General features: G+C 42.9%; 1 protein-coding gene across 2 annotated transcripts; it reads right to left on the reverse strand.

The window, feature by feature from the left end:
• Window positions 1-2163: 2163 nt before the first annotated feature.
• On the reverse strand, window positions 2164-12466 carry LLPH (LLP homolog, long-term synaptic facilitation factor). 2 transcript variants are annotated; one of them, XM_060245012.1, is made up of 4 exons: window positions 12170-12464; window positions 11923-11982; window positions 8214-8415; window positions 2164-2984 (listed from the first exon to the last, which is right to left on the reverse strand). In XM_060245012.1, exons 1-4 carry the CDS (start codon window positions 12386-12388, stop codon window positions 2821-2823), a joined length of 645 nt encoding a protein of 214 aa, XP_060100995.1. In that variant the 5' UTR covers window positions 12389-12464; the 3' UTR covers window positions 2164-2820. The 2 variants fall into 2 exon arrangements, with proteins under 2 accessions (XP_060100995.1, XP_060100996.1); XM_060245013.1 differs by lacking the exon at window positions 11923-11982 and having other exon boundaries at window positions 12170-12466.
• Between the last annotated feature and the right edge of the window lie 302 nt (window positions 12467-12768).

The following is a 12768-nucleotide window of genomic DNA, read 5'->3' on the forward strand; positions in this document are numbered from 1 at the left end:
AAATATGAAATTACAAGTTTGAATGTATTTGAATACCTCTCCAACCTACTATCCTTGCAGTGCTAACAAATAAGGACCCTCTTCTAGGGTTGGGGACTCAAAAATTAAGATGATTGGTAACCTCCAACAATTATTGGAAAGAACTTGGAAAAGGACTACTGCCTCACTGCTTTTATAATTGCACAGCATAAATGTGGCAAGGAAGGACAGTGACTCAGCAGTGACTTACAGGGCATGTTCCAATTAGAAAAGCTACACATTCTCACCAAAAAGGATCTTCCCTAAATGCTTTCCACCATTCATTACATAAATGAAGTGGCTTGGGGAGATTATCTGTTAGCTATGCTCTGAAGCTTTAGACAGAGAAGCAAAGCAGGGGAGAGATACAGAGAGGGGGCTATATTCCTCCCTCAAATCAGCATCAGAGACAGAAGCTGATGCCTTGCTTGTGTTCCCTAGAAGATAGGCAACTGCACTGGGCAGAGGGAAAATAGGAGCAGACATTAGTTTGTACAACATTCCCTCCACCTATGAACTAAATGTTTGCAGGGGAAAGTGGCAAAGTGGTGGGTAGGCTGCTGCAGAGTATACTGGAAGAGGAGAGTTATAGGAAAATGCTTTCCTCCACTTCCCTGCAAAGAGAGGGCTAAAACAGAGAAGATGTGAAATATCTATGATGACAAAAGAAACAGAGACCTGTCTCTCTGTATCAGATCTCAACATCTTTCATTTCACATAAAAGCAGCCACCCTCTTCCCCTGACATTGTCTCATCTATCTGGTTATGTCTACACTACAACTCTGATTCTTTCTTATACATTGAATGCTATCAGAGTCTGAAATGTAAAGTTGGCTAGCTTGTATTGAGGGAGAAATCACTGCTATGGGTACATCTCTCAACTCATTGTCTATGCTCCTGCTTACAGAGGCATATCAAACGATCAAACACAGAATTCTGGATATTGTCTTGCCCAGCCCACAGTTACTAGCCCTAGTGGAAGGAACAAAAGCCATCTGCCATACACAAATAAAGCAAGCCATTTCAAAACAAAACCAGAGCACATGGGCAGCAGTTGCTAATGCCTATGCCAGCGTTAGCATTTTTCTCTAGCCTGGGTCCCATACCAGAAGGAATTCAAGCCAAAAGGAAAATGCTGAAACTCCCAAGTATAGCATGGCAAGGCAGCAGGGTTTAGTTCCCTTCACCGACATGATCTGGCTATGTTTAAAGGAGAACCTCTGCACTTACCACTTGAAAATTGTGGGAAGGGAGCAAAAACTCAGCCAGTTTGGTGTAGTGGTTATCTGGGAGAACCAGATTTGATTCCCCACTCCTCCACTTGCACCTGCTGGAATGGCCTTGGGTTAGCCATAGCTATCACAGAGGTTGTCCTTGAAAGGGCAGCTGCTGTGAGAGCCCTCTCAGCCCCACCCACCTCACAGGGTGTCTGTTGTGAAGAGAGAAGTTATAGATTGTGAGCCGCTCTGGGACTCTGATTCAGAGAGAAGGGCAGGGTATAAATCTGCAATTCTTCTTCTTCTCAGAGCAAGGAGATGAAGTTAAAGTCCTTATTTGACTGGGAGCGATCCTTGCGTGAACTGTAGTACCTCTGACAAGATTCCACTTGAGTGGATAACGAAGAATTACAAATGCACTTCCCATTAAAACAATGATTAAAAAAGCAAAATGTGTTAATAATTTTAAATCAGATTACAAAGAATCTGATTTAAAACACAAAATATGACACAAAGCAATTGCAAGGATCTTGCCTATCACTTAGTTCCCCTCCTTACTCCAGCTCCCATCACATCTACCTTTTGCTAACACAGATCCCATGATTTCCAGCACTGCTTTTCTGGTGATCCTTCCTTTTTCACTAGCAGAAAAGCTGGCTGGATTCAGCCCAGGGAGTTTTACCACAGGAAACTATGCTAAAGTTTCCACCAGCATTGTGAAATGATATAATTATTTATCTGAAAGGAAAAGGGAATGTAACCCTTTGTTTCCAAAACTAGCATTCAAGGTTTACACTGCGCCAACTATTTAAACTATCCCAAACTCAGGCAGAAGAAAGGCAGGGGGATAAGGCTGCAAGATCTGAGGCTATTCCAAAAATATCAACATGTTTGCAAATTCCACAAAATTCCACTGGACCACAAGAAATACATTCTAAAGTTCTTATTCTTTACTAAGTGAATCTAACAAGAAAGGTAAGAAGCTCTCATCTTCTTCAGCTCCTGTTATCTTTGTGTCTTTTTCACATGTGAGGACATTTTAATCAGTCTATCCAGAATGAGTCCTCCCCAAAAATTTCTCTACAATGAAGTTGTAAACAGTTACAGCCTCCTAAGTGGGTTTCAGAAGGATATAACTTTAGGATTGCACAGTCCATATGCAGTGACTCATGGCATTACAGTTATTCTGTGCTTTTAACAAAACAAAGGCTGATCACAATTTATAGACTGGAAACAGAAATTCTAGCGCATACATACATTTAAAAGATTGGAAATTTATTCCTCCTAGGGGAATCTGAAGAATATAATCCCATATTTCAGGTGGGATATACTTGCAAATGCTTATGTTTAATCTAAAGTATTCTTAATTTGTTCAAAACAAAAAAGTATTTTAAAGACAAGTAGCCTTATCAAACTATATTCCAAATGAACTTTAGCACCACAAACTGGTATCTCATCAAGAGAGGGAGTCCAAAGCAAAAAAAGTAACCTCTGTGTGATTCTGCATACAGCGTGCAGCTTTATTTATATGGCTATCTTGACTATACGAAGTATTTTTTTCAATTTCTTAAAGTTCAACCAGTCTCTACCATGCTAATCCTTTTGGTACTTTGGGTTTGTTTTTTCCTTTGGTACGCTTTGCCTTAAGCTTCTTCCTCTGCCTGGGATTCATCCATACTGGATACTGTCCATGTTGATCTAGAAGAGTCTTCTGGTTTCGTTTGATATCAGTGTCCATCTTGCTTTCCTCTGAAAGAGCATTAAAAATGTTAATGAAGAAATCTCTATACATACACAGGAGTTAAAAGCTCATAAAAAGATGCTGCAGGAAGCTGAAGATATTCCAATGACAACAATAAACCAGGAAATTTTCATGCCTATGTATTCCCTTTCGTTTTCCACACAGGAACCACACTGAGATTGCAGGTAGTTCTAAATCAGGAAATCTTAATTCATTCTTGGTGTAGAGCACAGTAAGGGGGATGGAATTAACTTCCTGGTTAATCATGAAAAATAACACAGTGCATTCATGATAGCTGAATGTAAGCCAGCGATTCAGGCATTTATCTTACTCTAATACCAATAGGAGGAAAGAGGATTAGGTGGAGGATGGAGTTGGACAGTTCAAATGCATGTAGTATTAAAAGACAATGGCAGAGTTTTCAAACCAAAAGAGGTGGAAGAGAATTTCAGGATTGGAAAAAAAGAAGAGAAGAAAATAGATTAAAGTAAGGAGACTGGGCAGTTTTGAGATGCTAGTTCTGTATGTTCTAAGCAAATGTATTAAAATATTATCCTTGTGGCTTGAGACAGCTCACGAATTATAATTTAAAACATACAGAATAAAATCACAAACAACCACCCTCTGCCCAATAAATTACCTGTAGTCTATACAACACCAAAGGCCCTGACAAATAAAAAAATCCTTGTTGCACCACTTGAAGATTTCTAGTGACAGCCACCCAGAGTGATAAGAATATTAAACTATAATCTGAGACCCAAGTTCAAATCTCCGTTCACCCAGAAAGCTCACTAGGCGACTCTGGGCCAGTCACACTCTCAGCCTACCTTACTGGGTTGTTATGTGGATAAAGTGGAGGAGAGAATAATATAAGCCACTCTGGGTCTCCACTTGTGAGGAGGTGGAATAATGAAGTAAATAAATTTCAATCAATTCAAAATTCAAAAAACCTTTAATGGCATAAAATGAAGTAAATAAACAGTGGCAGCACCACCCTCACCCCCTCAGGGAGCCTGTTCCACAGAGAAGAACTACAGTAAAAAAAGTTTGATTCAGGTGGGTAGCTATGTTGGTCTGAAACAGTAGAACAAAGTTTGAGTGCAGTGGCACCTTTAAGACCAACAAACATTAAGACCAATAATACTTTGTTGGTCTTAAAGGTGCCACTGGACTCAAACTGTGTGAAGTAGAAAAGTTTATTCTTCCGCCTGCCTTCCTGTATCTGATCATCTGAGGACATAAGTATCAGTTCAGCAGACGGCTCTATCTCATGGTTAAGAGACACTACAAATAAAAACAAACTGCATGACAGCATGTCATGTTGTTCTTTAATATAAATATTCTGTCTAGTGCACCACAAGCCCATACACTACACTAGCATTTCCCATTTGGTGGGTAGCGACCCACTACCAGTCCTTGCTAGCCCTGCCCCCAGCAGCCTTAGGGCAATCGTCAGCTAAAGACACAGCTGCGTTTAAACAACAAAATAAGTATTTTCCATCAAGATCGATCCTCTGGAAAGTCTCTTTCCCTCTCCCTCTGGAGATGGCGGGCGATCTAGAATGGCTCCCTCGCAGCCCACAAGAAGCCTGATCGAGTTTGGAAAGCTTGCTGCTGGGCAGCAGCTTCTCTCGCTTGTAGCAGCAAAAATGTACAAAGGATCTGGGCAGCCAGCTGCCGACAAGGGGGGCGGCGAGCATGTCTGCAGATCTTTTAATCCAGTAGTAGCCACCTTAGCCACAGCAAGAAATCGAACTGAGTTGGTCCCCTGGTCAATTTCTAAGGCAGAGGTATCAAACATAGGACTCTCCCCCAACTCCCCTTCCCATTAAATAGCTACTGGACTCAAACTTTCACAAACTACAACTTTCAGCGATCAAATGCTGCCCTCGGCAACCTTCAAAGAGGGGGCGAGACAACCTCTGCTGGGCTTCTTTGCACCACTACTTGTGGGTAGGAATGGTTGAGAGGGGCGGAGGTAAGAGGGGGAGGAGGGGAAGGCGGCAGTGGCAAAGGAGGAGGAGAAGCAAATGCTCGTTCCTTCCCAGGGGCCATACAGCGAGATCACTAAGAAGGAAACCGAGCCCCACCCCCTGAATTTTGGAGCCGCTGTAGCCAGGAAGGAAGAGAAATGCAGGAGTTTGTAAGGTTGCCAGCCACTGCTGCTGTTTGCCCCTTTTGCTTCTGGGACTGGTCGGGAAGGGGTGTCTTTTTCTTGCACACATCCCCACCTCTCTCTCTCTCTCAAGGCCAGAGCCCTTGAGTACAAGTTGAAGTTGCAGCTGTTGCACCTCCATCCACTGTGAAAGGCCGTGTGTGTGTGTGTGTGTGTGTGTGTGTATGCATGACAGAGGGAGAAAGGGAAAGGCCAGGATGAATCCCTCCCAGTCTGGCAACAGCAGATTTGAGTACAAAGGGACCTGGGCTCAGGGCTCTCAGTGATTTCATTTGGTGGAGCTGGTCTCTCTGTGTGCACGTGTGCGGATGCATGCAAGATAATTCCCGGGTCTTTCTGCAAAACCGCATTGGGTGAGATTCTCCACCTGCCCTCTTTCTCTCTCTTTCTGTCAGCTCCCTTTTCTCTCCCTTCCCCCTCCCCCCCCATTTTGTGAACTAAAGATGAAAGACAGGAGGGAAGAACATTAAAGGAACTGCCCACATGAGCTGCATCAGTCCGAGGCTTTGTGAAAGGAATTTCAACAATCTCCCTAGAATTCTGTCCCAGCACACATTTCCCTTTCCAAAGAACTGTTGGGTGGAGGTTTTCCCTAAGAATGAAGGAAACGCTCCCTCTTCCCCCCTGCCCTGCAGACACACTTCTCAGTGCTGCTTCCCTTTGGGAGGAAAAAGAGAAGGGCTGATCCGGCAAAGCAGTTCAAAATGGGGTCAGTTTGTTTGCACCAGTCAGAGATGCATGGTGAGAGGAGGCAGGTCAGTAGGGCTGTGCTGATGTTTGTGCACTTCCTGGGTGGAGAATTGTAGGTGCGACTTCCAGAAATCTCTCGCTTGCTTTGCTTTCCTGATCTCAACCCAGCCTTCCCTCTTCTGCTCAAGAAAAAGAACCAGCTGCTTTGGAGTCCCGTGGCTGGACTTTTGCAGAGCGGGGAAGCCCTTAGCTGCCTCTTCCCACAGCCTCCCAGCTAGTTCTGGCTGCACGGGGTCCTGATATGCACAGAGGGATCTGTAAACACAGGGAGGTGGTGAGGCTCCTGAGGCAAAAGTGTCACTTCTAACTGCAGAATATGGATTGCTTTGTTTTAAGTTCCCTTCTCTTAAATACATTTTCTGTTAAGGGGGAAGCCAACACACCTGAAGAAAGCTTGCCTAGAACCTCTCCTTTTCCTTGGAACTGGCAGTCTCAAAGACTCTTAAGTAGTGCTAGAGAAAGTGACCCAAGGGGTATTCCTCCTCATCTTAGAGCAGTCAGTACAGCTGTGGGATCAGAAAGCACTTTAATGGGCAGTGTTTCCAAGTTTGCCTATCTCTGCTGTGGACTCAGTGTTGGCTTGACCTAGCTGCTTGCCTCAGTTTTTGCCTCTGTAAAATGGGACTAGTAGAAGCTGGCTGCATTTCTGTGTGTATGTCAGGGGGTAAAGCTGTTGGCAGAGAAGCTGCTGTATATTGTGGGCAGGGATGCTTACTAGAAGTGCCTCCTAGAAAGATACTAGGTTTACTGTCAGGAAAATATGATCCAAACCCCTCTGCTAGCAAGCCTCTTTTCTTGTCATTTGGCTCAATTGTTAGCTTACTGCAGAGTATCTTAGATTCAGGTGGGCAGCTTTGTTGGTCTGAACAACAGTGATCCACGCAACGGTCACCTCGAGACTAGATTACTGTAATGCCCTCTACATGGGGCTGCCTCTGTGCCGAACCCAGAAGCTGCAGCTAGTGCAGAACGCAGCTGCCAGACTGTTGCTGGGGCTCCCAAAGTGGGAGCACATACAGCCGGGGCTGCGTGAACTGCACTGGCTGCCAGTTACATACCGGATTCGTTACAAAGTGCTGGTTATTACCTTTAAAGCCCTATATGGATGAGGACCTGCCTACCTTAGGGACCGTCTCTCCCCGTATGAACCCCAGAGAGCACTGAGGTCAGCAGGGAAGAACCTGCTGACCATCCCCGGGCCAAAAGAGGTAAAACTTCAGAGCACCCGTACTCGGGCTTTCTCTGCTATGGCCCCACAGCTATGGAATCAGCTTCCAGAAGAAATGCGGGCCCTGTGGGACTTTAAACAGTTCCACAGGGCCTGCAAGACGACCTTGTTCCGAATGGCCTTCACCGACTGAAACTGCTAAACTGCTAAGTAAACTTGCCAGCGATTATAGCACCAATATATTAATGTTTTTGTTTTTAGAATTTTAATAGATTTTAATCAATTGTAGTTAAATTGTTATATACTGCACAATGTATGCATTAAGTTTTTGTTGTTAGCCGCCCTGAGCCGCTTCGGCGAGGAGGGCAGGATACAAATAAAATGTGATGATGATGATCTGAAGCAACAGAATAAAGGAGTAGAATGAAGAAATGCGCATGCACACAAAAGCTATACCCAGAATTAAATTTGTGGGTCTTAAAAGTGCCACAAGACTCAATTTTTTTCTAATGCACAGTGTCTTGCTGTCCCCATTCCCCAATTATGCTTCATGCAGATCAGAAATATAGACTGCTGTGTGGGGTATGTGACTAAGTGATCACTTTGCTTCTGGGAACCATTGGTCTCATAAATTAATGGTATAAATTAACTTCCAAGCCTGTATTGGAAACCACTTTTGGTTTCTTCTGAAGTGACATCACAGAAAAAGGTAGAGTTTTGGTTCAGTGTGCCCCGGAAGTGACATCACTTGCCCCCTGACCTGGAAGTGACGCAACAGGAAATGATGTCATTTACTGTCTCCCGACTCCACCCCCAAAGTCTCCCGGTTCCACCCCTGAATTTTAGGGGGCCACGAAGCAGAAGTGTAAAAATAACTGGGCCATGGGGAAAAAAAGTTTGGGAAACCCTGCACTACGCTATCTAATACTAATGAGAGAGGCAGCTGGATTTATCTAATAGCTTTAGCAGATATGTTGAGAGACTCTAAGCAAATAAAAAAGAGTACTAAAATAATTAAAGAAAGTGCACGGGGGAGAGACTTGGTAAACTACATAGAATTATTTTCACACTTGAAAGACATGCTATTTCTAGAACCCAGTTGTTTTATTTCTTACAGCAAAATCTAAAAATAGGCCACCTTACCATTTGGATCCTTTTTCTCTTTGATTTTCTCAGCAGAAACAACAGTTGCTATCTCTTTTACTTCATCCATCACGACATCACTATTTGTTTTCAGGATGTTCTGCAATCTGGCAAGTTCCTTGGGGGCATTCTTCTTTCTCTTCTCTGCTCTCATCTTTCTTTTCCATTTGCTCCTTAAGCTTTTTGCCATATTTGTTTGCTTCTATGAGCGGAGAAATGGAATACAGTAGTACAGTAGTTAACCCCATCAAAGCTGGAAACACTACAAGAATCTTCTGCATATGGGAACAGTATGAGGTACACAGTTACATCGTTATCTCCTATTGGGATGCATTGTAGTGTAACACTGTGTTTTGGCCCTGACAGTCTGCACAAGTGCAGATAGCTTGTTCAGGTTAGTCTAAATATCCACTCTACACTGACCTCTATGACAGGTAAGATATACATCATACCAAAAAAGCAAGTGCCCAGGATTTGTTGCAGTTTTTCTTTTTCTTATTTTGATGTACGTTCTATATGACCAGTAATAATACAAATTTTGAAATAAAAAAATAAAATACATGATGGTTTGTTCCAAGGTATGCCCTGATGATATGTAAAATTAAGCAGGCTTAGATGAGACCACAGAGCCAGTGTGGCATAGTAATGACAGCGTCAGACTTGAATCTGGAAGACCCTGGTTCAAATCCCCTCTTCCATACAAGCTTTCTGGGTGGCCTTGGACTGGTCAACCACTCTCATCCCAACCTACATCACAAGGTTACTGCATGGATAAACTGATGGAGAGAGGAGGATGTAAAGTGTTTTGGCTCTGAGCTGGGGAGAAAGGTGGGTTATAACTTAAGTAAATAAATAAATCTTGGATGGGAACTATGGGAACCCTAGGAAGCTACTTTAAATTTCACAATAGAACATATAAAGCAATACATATTGCCTATAATTTATTTACCTAATAATCAGCAGACCAATAAAGGATGCCAACAAGACATAACCCTTTGCCCCAGATTACTGGAAATCTTACAGCACCTTCCCTGCCAGATGTGGAGATTTCAACAGACATCATCTACACATTTTCAAGACATCCAAAATTTCAAAAAATGAGTTCTTAAACTAAATGTTACATCAGGGATCCCCAATAAGGCATCTGTGGGTATTTGCTGGTATGTTTCCTAGAGCCCATTTCCTTTTTCCACAAAGCAAAGAGCCAATACTTGGCTTTTCTCCAACTCACTGGAGCAGGAGGCACTATAGAAGTTATCACCTTTACCCTTGTAGGGGGGCATCCATTTGAAAATTCCTGCCTCCATCATAGCATAGGGAAGCTTTGAACCTTTTGTAACTTGCCTCATTCCTCATGGCAGCCATTTTATGGTAGTGCCTGCTACCCGTTCTCAAAATTCTAAAAGCATCGACAAGCTAGGTGAGGCTCAGAAATCTAATTTCAACAAATCCAACCCATTTGTAAGAGGACAAGCTATAATAATGCCACAGGGATAGCATTGCTTGTTATGAATATGCAAACATATTTTTTTTACAACTGACATCCTACAACCCTCCTTTTAAGGTTAAACAAGAATCATTTACCAACAGGAAAGCATTGCAAGACACTGCCCAATATTTGATTTGAAGGGAATAATTTCCAGACTGGAGAGAGTGACTTTCAAACTGTGTAATTTAAGAACCTCCTATTTTTGTATTTAAAGCACAGATTAATTGTCATCTCTCTCACTCTTTCACTTTCCCAATAGCCATTTTGAATCCTACTCAATTCTATATCTTGTGACATCACAAAAAACCCACTGAGAACATTATTGGCAACTTCATTTGTTATATGAACATATGTCACATTACAGATAATATGGCTTCTTCTAACATGTCTATAATAATAATAATAATAATAATAATTTTTTATTTCTATCCCGCCCTCCCCGCCGGGGCAGGCTCAGGGCGGCTCACAACATAAAACACACATTACATCACTTATACTTATAAAATAGTTAACACAATTACAGAATATTAAAATTAACATAACAGTATGGCGTTAAAACAGGTTTCAATAAATTTCAGAAGTAAAAACATTTCAGGAATAAAAGCATTTCTAGCAGCATATCTAGATTTATCACAGTTTTTCGCTAGTTGAAGGCCATCTTGCATGCTGCTTGATGCAAATTCTGCATGTGTAAATTGGAATGGGAAGTAATAACAACCACTAAAACCTAGAGATGTGAAGGTCTACAGAAAAAAAAACGGGGGCATGAAGAAAAAGTTGTCTTTTCTCCAAGGGTTCTCCCTCCCCAATTTTTCTGACAGAAACACTGGAAATGTTGGGCAGTAGTAAAAAAAAAAAAAAAGTCCTATATTTTCTCTTTTAGAATAAGTGAAAAGCTTTTAAAGACAAAGTAGGTATGCTGTAGACATACATAGCTCTTACATCCAATATGTATTTCTGCACCTAGAAGGATACCTAATCTTCATGAACAGAACATGCAGGGCCCTTTTGTCATGTCTTTTCATCTCTCTCAAATTACTGTGACACCCACAAACTGGGTAAAAAGTTGCTTATTAGCCCACCTTAGAGGTGGAAGAAACAAGATCAGAAGGTGGAGCAGAAACTGTATCAATGCCTTAGAGGAAAACTCAAAGTTTTATTGAAAACTCTCTCTAACCAGATACCAAAAGTTGAGCTATATGTGCTGTAACAGCACAGGGTGCATTAGCTTGCAGATTATTTATTTATTTTCAATTTATACCCCGCTCTCCCCGCCAAAGCAGGCTCAGGGTGGCAATGTGTTTTTCTCACACATTGGGTATATTTGCAATTTTATTTGTATAAAACAAAAGCATTTATAACTTTAATATCCCATAAATATGTCAAATATTCCAATTTTATATGCTAAGTAAATTACAAAAGGAGCCCCATGGCACAGAGTGGTAAGCTGCAGTCCAAGCTCTGCTCAAGACCTGAGTTCAACCCTGGTGGAAGCTGGGTTCAGGCACCTAGCTAAAGGTTGACTCAGCCTTCCATCCTTCTGAGGTTGGTAAAATGAGTACCCAGCTTGCTGGGGGTAAAGTGTAGATGACTGGGGAAGGCAATGGAAAACCACCCCATAAAAAGTCATGATGTGACATCACCCCATGGGTCAGTAACGACTTGCTGCTTGCACAGGGGACTACCTTTAAGTTACAAATGATGCATTCTACATTATTAAAGGAGTAAAACTAGTTTAGGTTTGACAAGACACTAGATATTGTCACAATTTTTCTCAAAATTTCTGTACCCCCACCCCCCAAAAATAAAACAGGAGAAAAAGGCAATTTTTTCCCATAGCTTCAAAATTTCCAGAAATTTTATCTCTCTACTAAAACCTCAGCTTTATATTTTTGCATATATTTATTTGCCATGTGTTTTTTAGACTTCACCTGATAAATAGCCCATCTCTTCAAAGCCACAAGAGTGACTACACAAAAATGTCTACATATTTACTAGTGTGCGAAAATACAATGATGACATCACCAGGTCCCTCCCTATAACATCAACAGACTTCTCAACCCAGTACATCGTCAGGCTCCATTCAATGAGTCTCCGATTCAAACAACTGCTGTGATTCAGTCTGTTGGACTACCATAGGGGATACTCAGGTTAAAATTCGCACTCTGCCATGGAAACTTGCTGGCCTTGGGCCCATCACACTCTCTCAGCATAACCTACCTCACTGGGTTGTCGGGAAGATGCAAAGGAAGTGGGGAATTTGTAAACAGGTGTAGATGCCTACTGGGAAGAAAGACGTAAATAAGTAGTAAATAATAAACTGGGTGTGACAGGCACCCCCCATAACACAGACTGGCTGGTTTCATACTATTTTTCTAGGAATAATGTTTTCTCCTTCAGCCAAAAAACCCAGGGAATCCCCTCTACGCGGGAGCGAAGGCTCAGATCAGTCCCGCCAGCCCCTCACCTGAACGTCCCTCGCGGCTCTCCAGTCTCGCCGCTCCCAACAAACCCCCACACGAGACTCAGCACTTCCGGAGCTCAGCTCATGTCGTCGGCAGAAGAGGTTGGGCCACAGTGAGAATGACCCGGCAGGCAGCGAGGAGCTACACTCTAGACTGGCGGTATTCTCTCGGCTCCCCACAGAGCCCCCAGCGAACTCCTCCAGCACTGCAAGACGGCACATGTTGCGGGAAGAGAAATGGTGGGTGGGTCGATCCGGCTTCGGGGGAGGTGGAATCTAAGAGCTGCTTCAATGAAATGCGGTTATCGCAGGCTCCTTACCGCCGTATAAACCCGCAGTGCTTTGGGGAAATCTCATTGCAGTGGGTGTGTTGTAGGGGATGGCTGGGGACAGGGATTTCTAAAAACCCGCAAGAAACTGGTGGGCGCGGCTTTCCCTACACTCTTAGTGGCTAGACGGGGCTGCTGCTTTAAGCAGGTTGAGCAGTATTGAGGCAAGGCATCTGGGAAAGGAGGATGCGATTTTGCATCCAGTCGTAATTAGCACTTCTCTCCGCCTCCCCCCCCCCCCTAAATTGAGGACCCAAACCCCCAAGACCGTAG

The sequence above is a fragment of the Heteronotia binoei genome, chromosome 8 (assembly GCF_032191835.1).
Source record: "Heteronotia binoei isolate CCM8104 ecotype False Entrance Well chromosome 8, APGP_CSIRO_Hbin_v1, whole genome shotgun sequence".
NCBI lineage: Eukaryota > Metazoa > Chordata > Lepidosauria > Squamata > Gekkonidae > Heteronotia > Heteronotia binoei.

Excerpts from the sequence above, each read along its gene's own strand:
- LLPH (XM_060245012.1), bottom strand. The coding sequence starts at position 12,388 with ATGTGCCGTCTTGCAGTGCTGGAGGAGTTCGCTGGGGGCTCTGTGGGG. Across the intron at positions 8,416-11,922 it reads CTTCCCGACAACCCAGTGAG|AAGCAAACAAATATGGCAAA; the intron begins GTAGGTTATGCT and ends CTCCGCTCATAG. Across the intron at positions 2,985-8,213 it reads AGAGAAAAAGGATCCAAATG|AGGAAAGCAAGATGGACACT; the intron begins GTAAGGTGGCCT and ends ATGCTCTTTCAG.